The sequence below is a fragment of the Bos taurus genome, chromosome 8, assembly GCF_002263795.3.
Source record: "Bos taurus isolate L1 Dominette 01449 registration number 42190680 breed Hereford chromosome 8, ARS-UCD2.0, whole genome shotgun sequence".
Classification (NCBI taxonomy): domain Eukaryota; kingdom Metazoa; phylum Chordata; class Mammalia; order Artiodactyla; family Bovidae; genus Bos; species Bos taurus.
In genome coordinates, this window is record NC_037335.1 from 39,164,647 (window position 1) to 39,178,557 (window position 13,911).

Below are 13,911 nucleotides of genomic sequence, written 5' to 3' on the forward strand. Positions count from 1 at the left end.
GAAGTACTAGAGGAATGCAGGACTTTGCTGGTGGTTCAGTGGTTAAGAATCTGCCTGCCAGTGCAAGGGACAGGTTTCTGATCCCTGGCCCGGGAAGATCCCACATGCTGCATAGCAACTAAGCCCGCATGCCACAACTATTGAAACCCACACGCTCTAGAGCCTGTGCTCCACAGCAAATGCCACCACAATGAGAAGCCCATGCACTGCAACTAGAGTAGCCCCTGCTTGTCACAACCAGAGAAAGCCCATGCAGCAACGACAACCCAGTGCAGCCAAAAAAAGAAAAAGAATACAGAAAATAAGGTCCTGATGAGGTGCATCTGTCATGACTCTCTGAAGTCACAGATTTTCAGAAGTGATTCTGTTTAGTCCATGATTTTTTGGGCAAGACCCTAAAATTCCTCTACTTCCATTCTTTCTCCCTATCCCATTTTTTCTCCTTTCCTCCCTCCCTTATTCCCTTCCTCCTTCCTCCCCAAACCCCCTCTTTCTTTTGACAACAGTTCGTGGATCTTGGATTCTACAGTAGAGGGTTTGTGGTTACTACCCAAGCTAATGCACACGTAGGTCAACGGACAAATAGATGATGACAATATTTCATGGCAGATGAGAATATAGAAGTTAGATTGTAAATGTAGGATAACAATCACTGAAAAGCCCCCCAGTCCTCAAATAGTGACCACTTCAAATTCTTAGTGAATTATTCCTAGCTGCTATTTCCTTTTCTATAGGCTGTGTATAGATCTTGGGAGGAGGCTCACTGGGTGCTGTGTAGGAAAGGACCTGTTTAGGAAAGCACCAGATGGGCTTGCAGGTATTCTGGCCTGGGTTCAAACACCACAGGCATGCTCTGCCTCACTGTCACAGAGGAATGGGAATAGGCTGGTGAGCCTGTGATGGGCTGAGGAGGGAGCTGCTGGAAGATCTCAGGGTACCACCAGTCAGGTGCTTTCCCTACACCAGATGGCCTCACACTTCTTTCCTTTCCTTACCCAACCAGAAGATTCAGATTCCTGTGGGGAAGAGGACAGCTCAGCCCAGCTCAGACCCAGAATGGGCAAAGGAGGAATGAGAACTAAAGGAGTCCTCATGAAGGATCCTGCCATCCTCCCACCAGTGAACTCTGACTGCACAACCATCCGCATTGCCCAAATAACACTGATCTCATGAGGCTGATGACACTTCTTGGCTCAGAGAACAAAGCAAACCATTTCAGCTACAGGAATGAAGCACTCATTCAAAAATATTCAGTTTTTTAATTTTTACTTTTATCAATATTTTTATTCAAAAAAAAATTGTATCTTACTGAAGACCACAGGCATTTTCTCCTGGGAAATAATCATCAGGACAAGCCCCAAGAAACTCATGAGCCCTGAGTGGACACAGTATGAAGCTACAAGTCAGTGGGGCCAAACAGGGCCTCACACTGCAGACACCCAGTCTACTTGGTCACCATGAATAAAACTCACTTACCTTCTCCAGAATACAACTTCTGGCAGAGTCGTTTTCTTAGGGCTACCACTGTGGCTATGAATATGGGAGCAACGATGAGGGAGAGAATGAAAACATGAAGCAGTGAAGATGAAGGGATCTTGGGGTCTTCCAGAGGACCTGGCAGAAAGAAAAAGCACCAGAATCCCACTGTATGGTAACTCAGAGGCAAACCAACAGTGCAGCCAAGTGAGTTATAACCAACACGGCCAACTTGCATTGAGCGTTTACTCCATGCCAGGTGTTTTTCTATGAATGCTGTGTCTATATGAATGACGTCTGTATCAGCTTCTTTACTCTTCATGACCACTTTATGAGGCAGGCTGTACTATAACTCTCATTTTATTGATGAAGAAAGTGAGGCACAGAGACCTAGCACACCTTCCTAAAATTACACATTAAGTGACATAGCTGAGATATAGTCCAGGCTGCCCGATTCCACATTCCATGTTTTTCACCAGTCTTATATACCTACTGTATTATGTTCTCTTTCTTTCTCTTCTTTCTTCCTCTCTCCCTTCCTTCCTTCTCCTTCCTTTCCTTCTTTTTCTTCCTTCCTTCCTTGCTGTTTCTCCTTCATCATCTCTCTTTTTACAGTAGGATAGTCCCTCAGCCCGAATATGTCTCCCCTTCCACTATCAAGCATTCATGATGCTTAGAATATATCTGATCAGTTATTCAACCTCTAGGATTAAGAGGATCCTTTTGAAAAAACAGAATATCGTATCTTAATGTGAATCATTACAGCTAGCCATTTTCCTTTTCTCAGGGAATCAAGGTCTGGCACTGAGGAAGAGATGAGTTTAGTAGAGAGGTGGATGAGAAGAGTAAGTTTGGAGGCTGGGGAAAGCCTTTTAAAGGAATGCTCTGGTTGGAATGAGGGCTCCAGACTGACCAAGGACAGGCCTGGATGGGGGTTCACTACAGGGAGATGGAAGCATACTCAAGTAAACTGTGCCCTTTCCAACAGGCTGAATTTTGCCTTATGGAGTAACTCATAAAGAATAAACATAACAGGGAATTCCCTGGCTGTTCAGTGGTTGGGTGTCTGCACTCTCACTGCTGACGGCCTGGGCACGGCCAAAAAAAGAATAAGTGTCATAGCCTGGTCCTGGAAAAGTCTGCCAAAACTGCTCTTGAGGAAGGGCTCAGTCCTGCCCTGTCTTCCCCTTCTCCCATCATAGTGCTATCTGAGAACCACAGACAGTTTTAGCTAAGAAGAGACTAGGTGTCATTTAATTTGAGGCACTCATCTTAGAGTTGAGGAAGTAAGGCTCCAAGATCTAAGGTCATCACTGCTAATGGGCTGGTGGCTCAGTGGTAAAGAATCCATTTGCCAAGTAGGAGACGCCGGTTTGATTCCTGGATTGGGAAGATCCCCTGGAGAAGGAAACGGCAACCCATTCCAATATTCTTGCTTGGGAAATCCCTTGGACAGAGGAGCCTGGTGGGTTGAAGTCCACGGGGTCACAAAGGGACGGACAAGACTTAGTGACTGAGCACACATGCACACATCAGTGCTAAGTAAGTGGCCAAACCAGGACTGCAAACACAGATCTGTCTGATCCAAAGCTCAGGCCCCACAGGTATTTGTCTCTAAGTTTAAGATTGTAGTGAACATAAAGATAAAAAGCATTAAGAAGTTTGCTTCATCTAAACGTTGGGTAATCCATATTTAAAATTTTTAATTGAGGTATAATTGTCATATAACATACTAGTTTCAGGCATATACCATAACGATTTAATATTTGTATACACTGTGAGTTATCACCACAATATATCTAGCTAACAGCCCTTATCACGCATAACCCAGAGTAACTAATGTTTTCTTAGAAGTGCTTACTAGGGCTTCCCAGGTGGTGCAGTGGTAAAGAATCTGCAGGTTCAATCCCTGGATTGGGAATATCCCCTGGAATAGGAAATGGCAACCCATTTCAGTATTCTTGCCTGGAAAACTCTGTGGATGGAGGAGCCTGATGGGTTATAGTCCATGGGGTTGCAAAGAGTTGGACACAATTGAGCGACTGAGCACACACACACAGGAAGTGCTTATTAAGTATTTGCTGCATATAGCACCATAAGTCAAGGAGTTCTTACTGTCCCCATAGCAGGAGATGTCCTTACCTCAGTGCCTTTATGCAAACCCTTGTCCTGTAAGGTTCCCTCATAGTTCCTTCCAAACACAAATTCTACTTATTCTTAAAGATTTTCTAATGCTGAACATGCAATAAGACCTCAGTCTGCTTAGAATATAAGTACATGAAATTACAAAGATTTTTGCAAAGTCATCTCTGAATCCCCTAGAGGCAAGCACCAGCTACAAGAAAGGTGTCAATAAGGATTTGCTGGACTGAATTGACTATCTGTCCATCTAGTCTACCTTGCCCAATCTTTCTTATCATTAGTTAAATCTTGTGACAGACTGCTAAATCCATTCTCTGTTTCTTCTCTAGTATTAGCTAGGTGTTAGCTGGACACATGGTTTTGCTGAGACTACATGTCTAAGCCTTCCCTGCAGTTAGGTATGGCCAGCCATGTGAACTAAGTTCAGGACTAGAGAATGGGTTTTTTTTGTGTCTTGGCCTTCAAACACTGGGTATATTTTTTTTCTTTCTGTGGGCTGAAACATGAATGTAGCAGTGACCTAGTTTTGACAGTTCAACAGGGTAACATCCTGGAGAGTGCCAGAGCAATGGAAAGAATCTAGATTACTGAATTACTATATAGAATACAGCAACTTACCTGCTCTGACCCACCTTCTATCTCTGAATGTGACATCAGAGAGAAGTATACTCCTGCTTTAAGCTACTATATTTCGAGTCCTCTTAGCCTAAATCCTAATGCATATTATTCTAGACTGTTTTATAACAATTGCATGCTACTTAACAATGAGATGTCCTGATGTGATGGGAAAAATATTGGATCTGTTCTTATCTACAGTCTCATGCACTTATAAGGAAACCAGGCTTCTTGCTGGACAAACCATGGTTTTTTTTTTTTTTTCCTGTATCTATCCTTTTTAACTGCTAAGGACTTTACATATTTCATTTAATCCTCATGATAACTCTATTAGGTATCTACTATTATTTTTCCCTATTCTACAGATGAGAGGCTGAGTTCTAGGGTGGCTCAGTCATATGTTCATGTTCTCAAAGCTAGGAGGTAGCAGAGAGAGGATTTGAAATTCTAGTCCACCTGACCTCAGAGCCCGTGCTCCTGAGCACTGCCAGAGAGTCACCTCCAAGTCTCCTGGGAGAGCTTCTCTGCCAGCCCTACAAGGGTCTTGTTATAGTTATTTCCTGTGCTCCCATCTCATTATATTTCCTAATGAAAACGCATCACTGGCTGAGTGGAAGGAACCCTGTTTCAAAAGGAAAATGGTGTCACTGCTCCTTAATTTCTGATTGAAAATTAGGATGTTCAGTCATCTATTCTGGAGCTACTGGAGCACCTCCCACCCCAGACTCTCACTGCTCTATGTGTTTTATTCATTGACTTTTAAAGAAGTATGTGTGGGTCACAGAAGTCAGCAGTGAGAAGCCAATTAATGAGAAAGGGCACAGTCATAAGACAACTTAAAAATGTCTTTGAGAAATAGAAGCAAGGAATCCATGGGAGGATGTGTGACTTTGGTCATTTTGTTACCGGTATTTGTATCACAAACTAGGCAACCATTTGTACCATACAGACTGGCAGCTGGGATGATAGGACTGGGGTAGTCCAAGAGTAAGTCTCCAAGTCATTAATCTCACATTTACTGAGCACTTACCATGGGCAGAGCACTCACCATGGGCAGAGCACTCAGGTTTTGCTTTAGTTTGGATATAAAGAAGACTCATGTGAACAATTAAAATGCATTGAAAATAAAAGAGCAATGAAAGAGAAAAGACAAGCACAGTAGCAGGCAAACAAAGAAATAGGTCTTAGGAAGTGAGATGAGGGAAAGATACCTTGTACTCTGGAGTTACCTGAACTACCCTGAGAGCTGGTGAAGACAATGAAGAATGATATTTTGTGTGGAAGAAACTGCCTGAGGAAAGAAGTCATGGTGACCAGAGAGGTGCAAGTAGGTTCAGAGAGTACAGGGTGAGGAAAGGATACTACTTGGAGCGGAGGATCCATGACTGGGGGCAGGATGAATATAGAGCTGAGAGCGACTCTCAACTCAGAGAATCTAACTGCACAAAGATTCCTCCATCTCCCTGCTGGCTGCATTCATGAGCGATATCCTAGGAGCTCCCAAGCTCTGATGCAGACCCCACAGGTACCTCCACAATTATTGACTCTACTATTAGGTCTCTCCCATGGAGAGAAGGGCCAGCTTACTTCATTCTTAACTTCTCACTGCTTTAAGGCTTCTAGACAAATGGTCAGTCTGCCTGTCCACCTCTCTACTATGAAGAGAAAAATACTGATGTAATCAGTGATGACAAGGGTAGGTTGTAGTTATTTCCAAATTCTTCTTATCCAGGCCCTTGTTTCCCAGTGAAGATCCTTATGTAAGTGTCACTCTAGAAAACCACATTTCATCCAATATTGGCCAACATTCAACCAGACAGAAAATTCTACATAACAAAGGAAAGTTGACTAAACAATTCTTGGAAAAAACTAATTCCCCTGGGATTATTAATATTTGAGTCTGTGGAGCTCTGGTACAAATTAGTTATAGCTCAGTTTCTATAAGGTGACAAGTCTGGTGGTCTTAGTTGTGATAAAAGGAGATGTAGAGAATGTTGAAAGGTCAACTTGCCTAATTCATTATTTTCACTTAAAGTTGGTCCTCAAAATGGTACACTTATAATGTCTTCATTTCTGTCCATATCCTTAGCATGAATCCTCTCTTTGCCTTCTCACTTCATCATAATAACTTAGAAAGAAGCTGGGCTAACTTTAGTGTTGGAATTGTGTAGTGAAGTGTGGGGAGATGGGGAAATGGGGATTTGGAATGACAATGGAGCTGGCTGCCTCTAAAACTATATCAGGGAGGATTTTATTTTCTAGAAAAAAAATGCTAGGAAATTAATGATGAGATAGGCACTGAGTCATTTCAAAGTTCTCTGACTGGCCTGTGGATCAGTGCCAGTCCATGACAAAATTTAATTTGAGATAGAGCAGGTATCTCTGGTGCCCCAACTCATATTCTGTCTGTCCCATGTGATTTCAGCCATGGCTCAATGTGGCTGAATGATGGATGGTTCTGTGCAGGTTCTAACTCACTTCTCCCTGACAGCCATGCCTCAACAGTGTGCTGCTTTTGTGCCAGGGCTTCCCCAGTGCTGAGGGTTGTTTCCTCTCATCACTTTTTCCAGTGACCTACTTGTAGAGTCTTTGCTTCTCCTATCCACAAATTTAGGTTGCCCTGGATTAAAATTCCAGTTCCCTAGTGGCCAATACTTCTACCAAGGATGCTGTGTACCAAGGGACATGTTCTACCGCATGTAAAGTTATAGCTACTGCCTAGTCAACTTGAGCTCTATCCACCGTCAGACCAGCGGGCAAAGCAAAGAATAATAATACTGGTAGAGGAACTGATCTTGATTCCCACGTTGTTGCTGTTCAGTCTCAGTTGTATTTGACTCTTTGTAATCCCGTGGACTGCAGCACGTCAGGCTTTCCTGTCCTTCTCCCAGAGCTTACTCAAACTCATGTCCATTAAGTCAGTGATGCCATCCAACCATCTCATCCTGTCATCCCCTTCTCCTCCTGCCTTCAATCTTTCCCAGCATCAGGGCCTTTTCTAATGAGTCAGTTCTTCACATCACGTGGCCAAAGTATTGGAGCTTCAGCATCAGGCCTTCCAATGAATATTCAGGATTGATTTCCTTTAGGATTGACTGGTTTGATCTCCTTGCAGTCCAAGGGACTCTCAAGATCTTTTCCAACACCACAGTTCAAAAGCATCAGTTCTTTAGTGCTCAGCCTTCTTTATAGTCCAACTCCCACATCCATACATAACTGCTGAAAAAACCATAGCTTTGACTCTACGGAACTTTGTTGGCAAAGTAATGGTTCCCATGAAGAATTCCAATGCTGCTACACAATGGAGGCAGGGAAGACTGTCTGGAACTCAGGGATCCACTGATTCTCTGAGTCTTGTAACTTCCATACCCAGTGATAACAATGAAAAGGCAATTGCAACAACTGCAGTCTGCTGAGGATGAGGGGACTAAGGGCTCAGGTTTCCCAGTGTTGAAAGTCTGAGTCACCCCCATACCCCTCCTTCCCTCCACCCTCCAGGCAAACAAACTATTCCATCTGAAATGCTGAGTGAGGGAAAGCTAGAATGTATGCTGATGAGAGAGATGACAAATATCAACTATGGCTTGGGATCAGTTGCAGCAGTAGAAACTGTAACTTGTTTCATGAACTCTGGTATATGTATCTTGTGCAGCGATAGTAGCTACTTCCCTGCCCAAAGGCTCGGAGACAGTAGTTAGAATACAGGGCATGAAGGGACAGACTTGAGCAGTGCAAGGGATTGACTACTGTCATCCTGCCTCACTTTCTCTCAGCCTCTCTTCTGAGTTTAGCCACATATTGGGTAGAATTCTGGGTGGGCCTAAACTCACTTCATGGTCAGTGACTCCCTCAGGTGGACACTTGCTTTCTGCCCTGAAATGACTTTGATGCCATAGATGCTGGGAGAGCTCTCTCAGCCCACATGCATGCATAGCTCACAGCAGAAGGAAATTATACTCCTGGGGACAACTGCTCACCACTGGGGGTGAAAGCAAAAGATTAGTCCTTCAGTCTGAAGCTCTTTGAGTTAACATTTTAGGAGATGATCTATACACTTCTCACGAGGTTCTTGAGTATTTCAGCTTCTACTGTTCATGCCAACTATTGGAATAATGCACCCTTCTATTTTCTCTTCCTTCTTTCCTGTCTTAATTTTTGAACATCTCACTTCTGCCCCTTTGGGTCAATACCTAAATGCCTGCATGCCACACAAGTCCTCATCATAAGCCCTTTTATCTAACTAAGATAGAGAGTAAATAGTGGAATATAATGATAATATATCAAATCTTCTGTAAAGTCAAATTTAATCACTACTAAGGACTGTCTTTGTTCTGAAATTATATCCCTTATTGGTAAGATAGCAGAATAATGGCTCCTCTTAAAGATGTCCATGTTCTGAAACCTATGAATGCATCATCCTACATAACAAAGGATTGTGCAGATGTGGTTATATTAAGGACCTTGAAATGGGAAAACTATCCTGAATTATCAGGTTGAGGTATGTATTGGAGGGGCATCTAATGTAATCACAAGGGTCCTTAAGAGGTAGAAGACAGAGGCAAGAGAGTTAAAGAAAGAGATGTGATGACAGAAGCAGAAATCTAATGCTGGTTTTGGAGGTGGAAAGAAAGGCCATGAGCCAAGGGATGGAGGTAGCCTCCCAAAAGTGGAGAAATCCAGAAAATGAATTCTCTCTTAGAGCCTCTACAATCCCAGGACAACTTGATTTGAGCCCAGTAAAGCTCTTTTCAGAATTTTGACCTCCAGAAGTGTGAGCTAATAAATTTGTGTTGTCTAAAGCCCACAGTGGGGACTTCCCTGGTGTTCCAATGCTAAAAAATCCACCTTGCAATGCAGGGATATGGGTTTGATTCCTGGTCAGGGAACTAAGATTCTACATATCCTGGGGCAACTAAGCCTGTGCGCCACAACTAGAGAGTCCATGCATTGCAAGGAAAGATCTGCATGCCACAACTAAGGCCTGACATGGCTAAATAAATAAATAAAATTCTTAAAAAAAATAAAGCCCATGATGGTTGTGGAACAATAGGAGACTTATGCCTCTGCAAAAAAATGACTTGTCTTATAAAATGATTATGATACTAAATGTTAGCTGATACTAAATGACCTAATACTAAATGTTAGCTGCTCTTATTTGTCAAATGAATGTTCTTAGCAGATAAAAAATTAGCAGACTATGAGAACTGTTATAAATTTTACTGATGCATGAAGTTCTAAAGTATAGGATTCAGCATAGCCAGAGAAGTCTATAAGCGATTTTTTTAAAGAGGTCAGTTTTCCTGGAAAACTCTAAAACCACTTGGCTGGCAGAAAAGCCAGCAAAGTAATATTTATACTGCTGACACATGGCATTATGCCTGAATCAAAGTGATCAGTCTTTATGCTGGGTATTTTCAGTTTCTTCTTTGGGTCCATTCATTGCACTCTAACACTCTATTCTAAGCTCTGAGAGGCTGACCTTATGAACATATCAGAGGACTTCCTTGTTCTCTGACCTCACCTGCGTTCTGGCAGTGGGAGACTCCAGCAGGAGACTGGAGGGTGGGAGAACAAGGTTGGGGCATCTGTTCATCACCTTCTATTCTTGGGAGTGGCCGCAGCTGGCAGTACCCCTGTACTGGAGGCCCCAGGTCCCTCTTCCAGGTTCCAGCAGCCTCTCCTGGAGGCAAGGGCGGTACAGCTCCACGACTTTTGAAGTCCCAGGTGCCCTATCCTACTTTTAGTAGTTTCTCTAAACCTTAATCATTCCCTTTATTACAGTCTTCTCAGGTTATTCATTCTGACTGTGTCATCCATTTCTTGCCTGAACCCTGATTGGTAGAGCTAGGAAGTGTGGGCAGCTCTTACCTTGGACAATGGTGGCTGAAGTGAGTTCCTTCACATTGGCATTCCAGAACACACAGCTGAAATTCCTGCCAGGGTGTGGCTTTAGGCGCAGAACACTGGTAACCTGGTAGAGGCCTTCAGAGGTCTTGGTGTGGCTGGTGTTGGTAGGAATACTGATGTTTGGCCAAGACACTTCTGCCAGGGGATAGCCTTCAGCTTGGCAGGTGAGCTCTACCTCATCTGTCCCTGGGACCTTGAGGTGGCGAGTGTTTATTTTCTTATAGGAAGCTGGGACAAAAAAAAAAAAAATGAAGAAATAAGTCTCTCGTTTCTGACTCCTATAGATCCCTGTACTTAATGTCATATGAAATAAATTATCATTATCAATATTAAATAAAAATGGTTTTAACTTTTAAAACATTTCCTGTGTCCCAGATATCATGCTCTTTTACATCACTGAATAATTTAATTTTTACAACAAAAGAGCATCATCAATATTCCCAATTTTTGTTGAAGGTAACTGAGGCTAGAGAGGTTTATTTCACTCTAAGATACAGAGTTATTAACTGGTGGAGCCAATTATGCACAATCGAGGCTTGATTTCAAATCTCAGTGGTGCTTTATCCTATCACAATCTGTGGCTGTAAATTATCTCACAGTCAGAGATTGGAGGAAAAAAAGACGATGGATAAACAAAATCATTAGATAACCCCTACATCCCACTTTATTTAGTATTTTCTAACATCTTCAGGAGGAAACTTTATTTCCACTTCCCCCTTTCTTCTTTCTTCTTCAAGATTCGGAGGAGAGAAAAATGAAGACCTAGACACCTGTGGGAGGTCAGATTCATTGCCATCTTGGCCCCCGTTGGTTTCATCTGGATTTGGGTTTTTTGTGTTGTTTGTTTGCTTTTGCTTGCAGTTTCCTTTCTTATCTCTGGACCTTTTAATGGAAAGATTTATGTTTACTCCTGCTGAAGGTGGGGGTTGATGAGTTTTGAGCAAAGACCTAGAGCAGCTCTGACAACACTTTGAAGATGAAATGAGTTAATACATGTAAAGTGTTCAGAAAGGGCAAATATGGTAAAATAATGCTCAAAATTCTCCAAGCCAGGCCTCAGCAATATGTGAACTGTGACCTTCCAGATGTTCAAGCTGGTTTTAGAAGAGGAAGAGGAACCAGAGATCAAATTGCCAACACCTGCTGGATCATCAAAAAAGCAAGAGAGTTCCAGAAAAACATCTATTTCTGCTTTATTGACTATGCCAAAGCCTTTGACAGTGTGGATCACAATAAACTGTGGAAAATTCTGAAAGAGATGGGAATACCAGACCACCTGATCTGCCTCTTGAGAAATTTGTATGCAGGTCAGGAAGCAACAGTTAGAACTGGACATGGAACAACAGACTGGTTCCAAATCCTGAAAGAAGTACGCCAAGGCTGTATATTGTCACCCTGCTTATTTAACTTATATGCAGAGTACATCATGAGAAATGCTGGGCTGGAAGAAGCACAAGCTGGAATCAAGGTTGCTGGGAGAAATATCAATCACCTCATATATGCAGATGACACCACCCTTATGGCAGAAAGTGAAGAGGAACTCAAAAGCCTCTTGATGAAAGTGAAGGAGGAGAGTGAAAAAGTAGGCTGAAAGCTCAACATTCAGAAAATGAAGATCATGGCATCCAGTCCCATCACTTCATGGGAAATAGATGGGGAAACAGTGGAAACAGTGTCAGACTTTATTTTTGGGGGCTCCAAAATCACTGCAGATGGTGATTGCGGCCATGAAATTAAAAGACGCTTACTCTTTGGAAGTAAAGTTATGACCAACCTAGATAGCATATTGAAAAGCAGAGACATTACTTTGCCAACAAAGGTCCGTCTAGTGAAGGCTATGGTTTTTCCAGTGGTCATGTATGGATGTGAGAGTTGGACTGTGAAGAAAGCTGAGCACTGAAGAATTGATGCTTTTGAACTGTGGTGTGAAGAAGACTCTTGAGAGTCCCTTGGACTGCAAAGAGATCCAACCAGTCCATCCTAAAGGAGATCAGTCCTGGGTGTTCATTGGAAGAACTGATGCTGAAGCTGAAACTCCAATACTTTGGCTACCTCATGGGAAGAGTTGACTCATTGGAAAAGACCCTGATGCTGGGAGGGATTGAGGGCAGGAGGAGAAGGGGACGACAGAGGATGAGATGGCTGGATGACATCACCAACCTGATTGACATGAGTTTGGGTAAACTCTGGGAGTTGGTGATGGACAGGGAGGCCTGGCGTGCTGTAGTTCATGGGGTTGCAAAGAGTCGGACATGACTGAGCAACTGAACTGAACTGAACAGCAGGTACATGATAAGTGCTATTATTTTTTAAAGACCTAGATTATGTCTATAAATATTCAAGAATACAGTATATTTATTAGTTATTTCTCCTCTCTAACACCCCACACATGCACACACATGCACATATGCACACACACGTGCATGCACACACATACACACACACCATTCTGTGCAGTGGATGCTGAATGAATTAACCAGACATTCTTCCCTGTCCTCTGGAAAACTGAGATCTAAAATAGATACAAGTGACACTGAGAGCACCAGGAAGACACAAGGACAAATTGTCCAACTGTTTCAGACTATAGCTAAAAATAAATGTTAGCCACATATGCAAGCACAAGGGAATGCAAAAAGTAACCTCTTGATTTTTGGTGAAAGGAAGAGAGGGTGGGCACTAGCTTTCAATGGCTAGCCTTTAAGAAATAGAATTTTGATACCATCTTTGAAGTAAAGACATATATACGGCCCACATATGAATAAACATTTTTTTCTTAAATTTTTGGGAGGAGTATAAATGAGTACAAATGGTGAAAAGTGATTTTTCTACTAAAATAATGGTAACAGCCACATGGAAAACATCAAGTATGTATGACTTACTAAGTGTTTTCTAGGTACTGAGTTCATGTTCCACACTTTTACATTCTGTGGAGGTGGAAGGAATATTCAAGCCCCTTTCCACAACTTTTGCCTTTTGAGAGCCTTCCTTGTGTGTCTCTATGTTATGAGTTGCTAATTTGATTGTGTTAGTCACTCAGTCGTCTCTGACTCTTTGCTACCCCATTAACTGTAGCCTGTCACATTCCCCTGTCCCTGGAATTCTTCAGGAAAGAATACTGGAGTGCATAACCCCTTCTCCAGAGAATCTTTCCCACCCAGGGATTGAACCTGGATCTTCTGCTTCACTCACTTGGTCATGGGTCACCAGAGAGCAGGATGACTGTACCTCGAAGAGCTGTTTATAACCTGTGGCCTTTTCTTGAAGTTCTCTGTTCCATGCCACTAAGCATACTTGGTCAGGCCTGCTGGGCTGCCTGCCTCAAAAAGCTCTCACATTTTCCTCACTCACACTAGTCCAGCTTTTGTTTGTGGCTGAGTGGTGGGGCAGATTTTCTTATCTATGAGGCTGGATGGATGAGTGACTTCAGGGTCTGATTGCAAATCTGGACTCAGTTTAAGACCAGGGAACAAGAAACCAGAAGTCCCTATTCTGAGTCATGTTCTCCAGTGCAGATTATAAGAGAAGGCTCAATGTAGGGAGAGGCAAAAGGAAAAAAAATATGTGTTAATCCAGTTATTATTTTAAAAACTGGAGCTCATTTCCCATTTGGCTACTAATTACTCTGGGTATATCTCACTTAGTCAAGAACTTAGAGACAACTGGGGTGAGTAGCTCTAAACCTGACTCCATCACCTTAATATACCTCTTCTCACTTAAACTGTCCTACACTATTGGTGGGAATGTAAATTGCTATAGTCATGATGGAGAACA

General features: G+C 42.6%; 1 protein-coding gene and 1 long non-coding RNA gene across 11 annotated transcripts in view; one reads left to right on the plus strand and one right to left on the minus strand.

Moving 5' to 3' along the window:
* PDCD1LG2 (programmed cell death 1 ligand 2) overlaps window positions 1–13,911 on the minus strand; it is a 102,988-nt gene that overhangs the window by 56,614 nt on the left and 32,463 nt on the right. For 4 of the 5 annotated variants that reach the window (XM_059889187.1, XM_059889186.1, XM_059889185.1 and 1 more), the window contains exons 4-5: window positions 10,102–10,368; window positions 1,477–1,614 (exon numbers count right to left, since the gene is read on the minus strand). In XM_059889187.1, the coding sequence (XP_059745170.1) occupies window positions 1,477–1,614; window positions 10,102–10,368 (405 nt within the window). The remainder of the gene's footprint in view (window positions 1–1,476; window positions 1,615–10,101; window positions 10,369–13,911) is intronic. The other variant, XM_059889188.1, reaches the window with a different exon arrangement.
* LOC104969334 (uncharacterized) overlaps window positions 1–13,911 on the plus strand; it is a 103,704-nt gene that overhangs the window by 47,506 nt on the left and 42,287 nt on the right. For 5 of the 6 annotated variants that reach the window (XR_009495735.1, XR_009495739.1, XR_009495734.1 and 2 more), the window contains one exon: window positions 1,004–1,492. The exons of the other annotated variant lie outside the window; for it this stretch is intronic. This is a non-coding gene — a long non-coding RNA (uncharacterized lncRNA). Of the gene's footprint in view, window positions 1–1,003; window positions 1,493–13,911 lie in introns of those variants that run through there. 6 annotated transcript variants of the gene reach the window in all.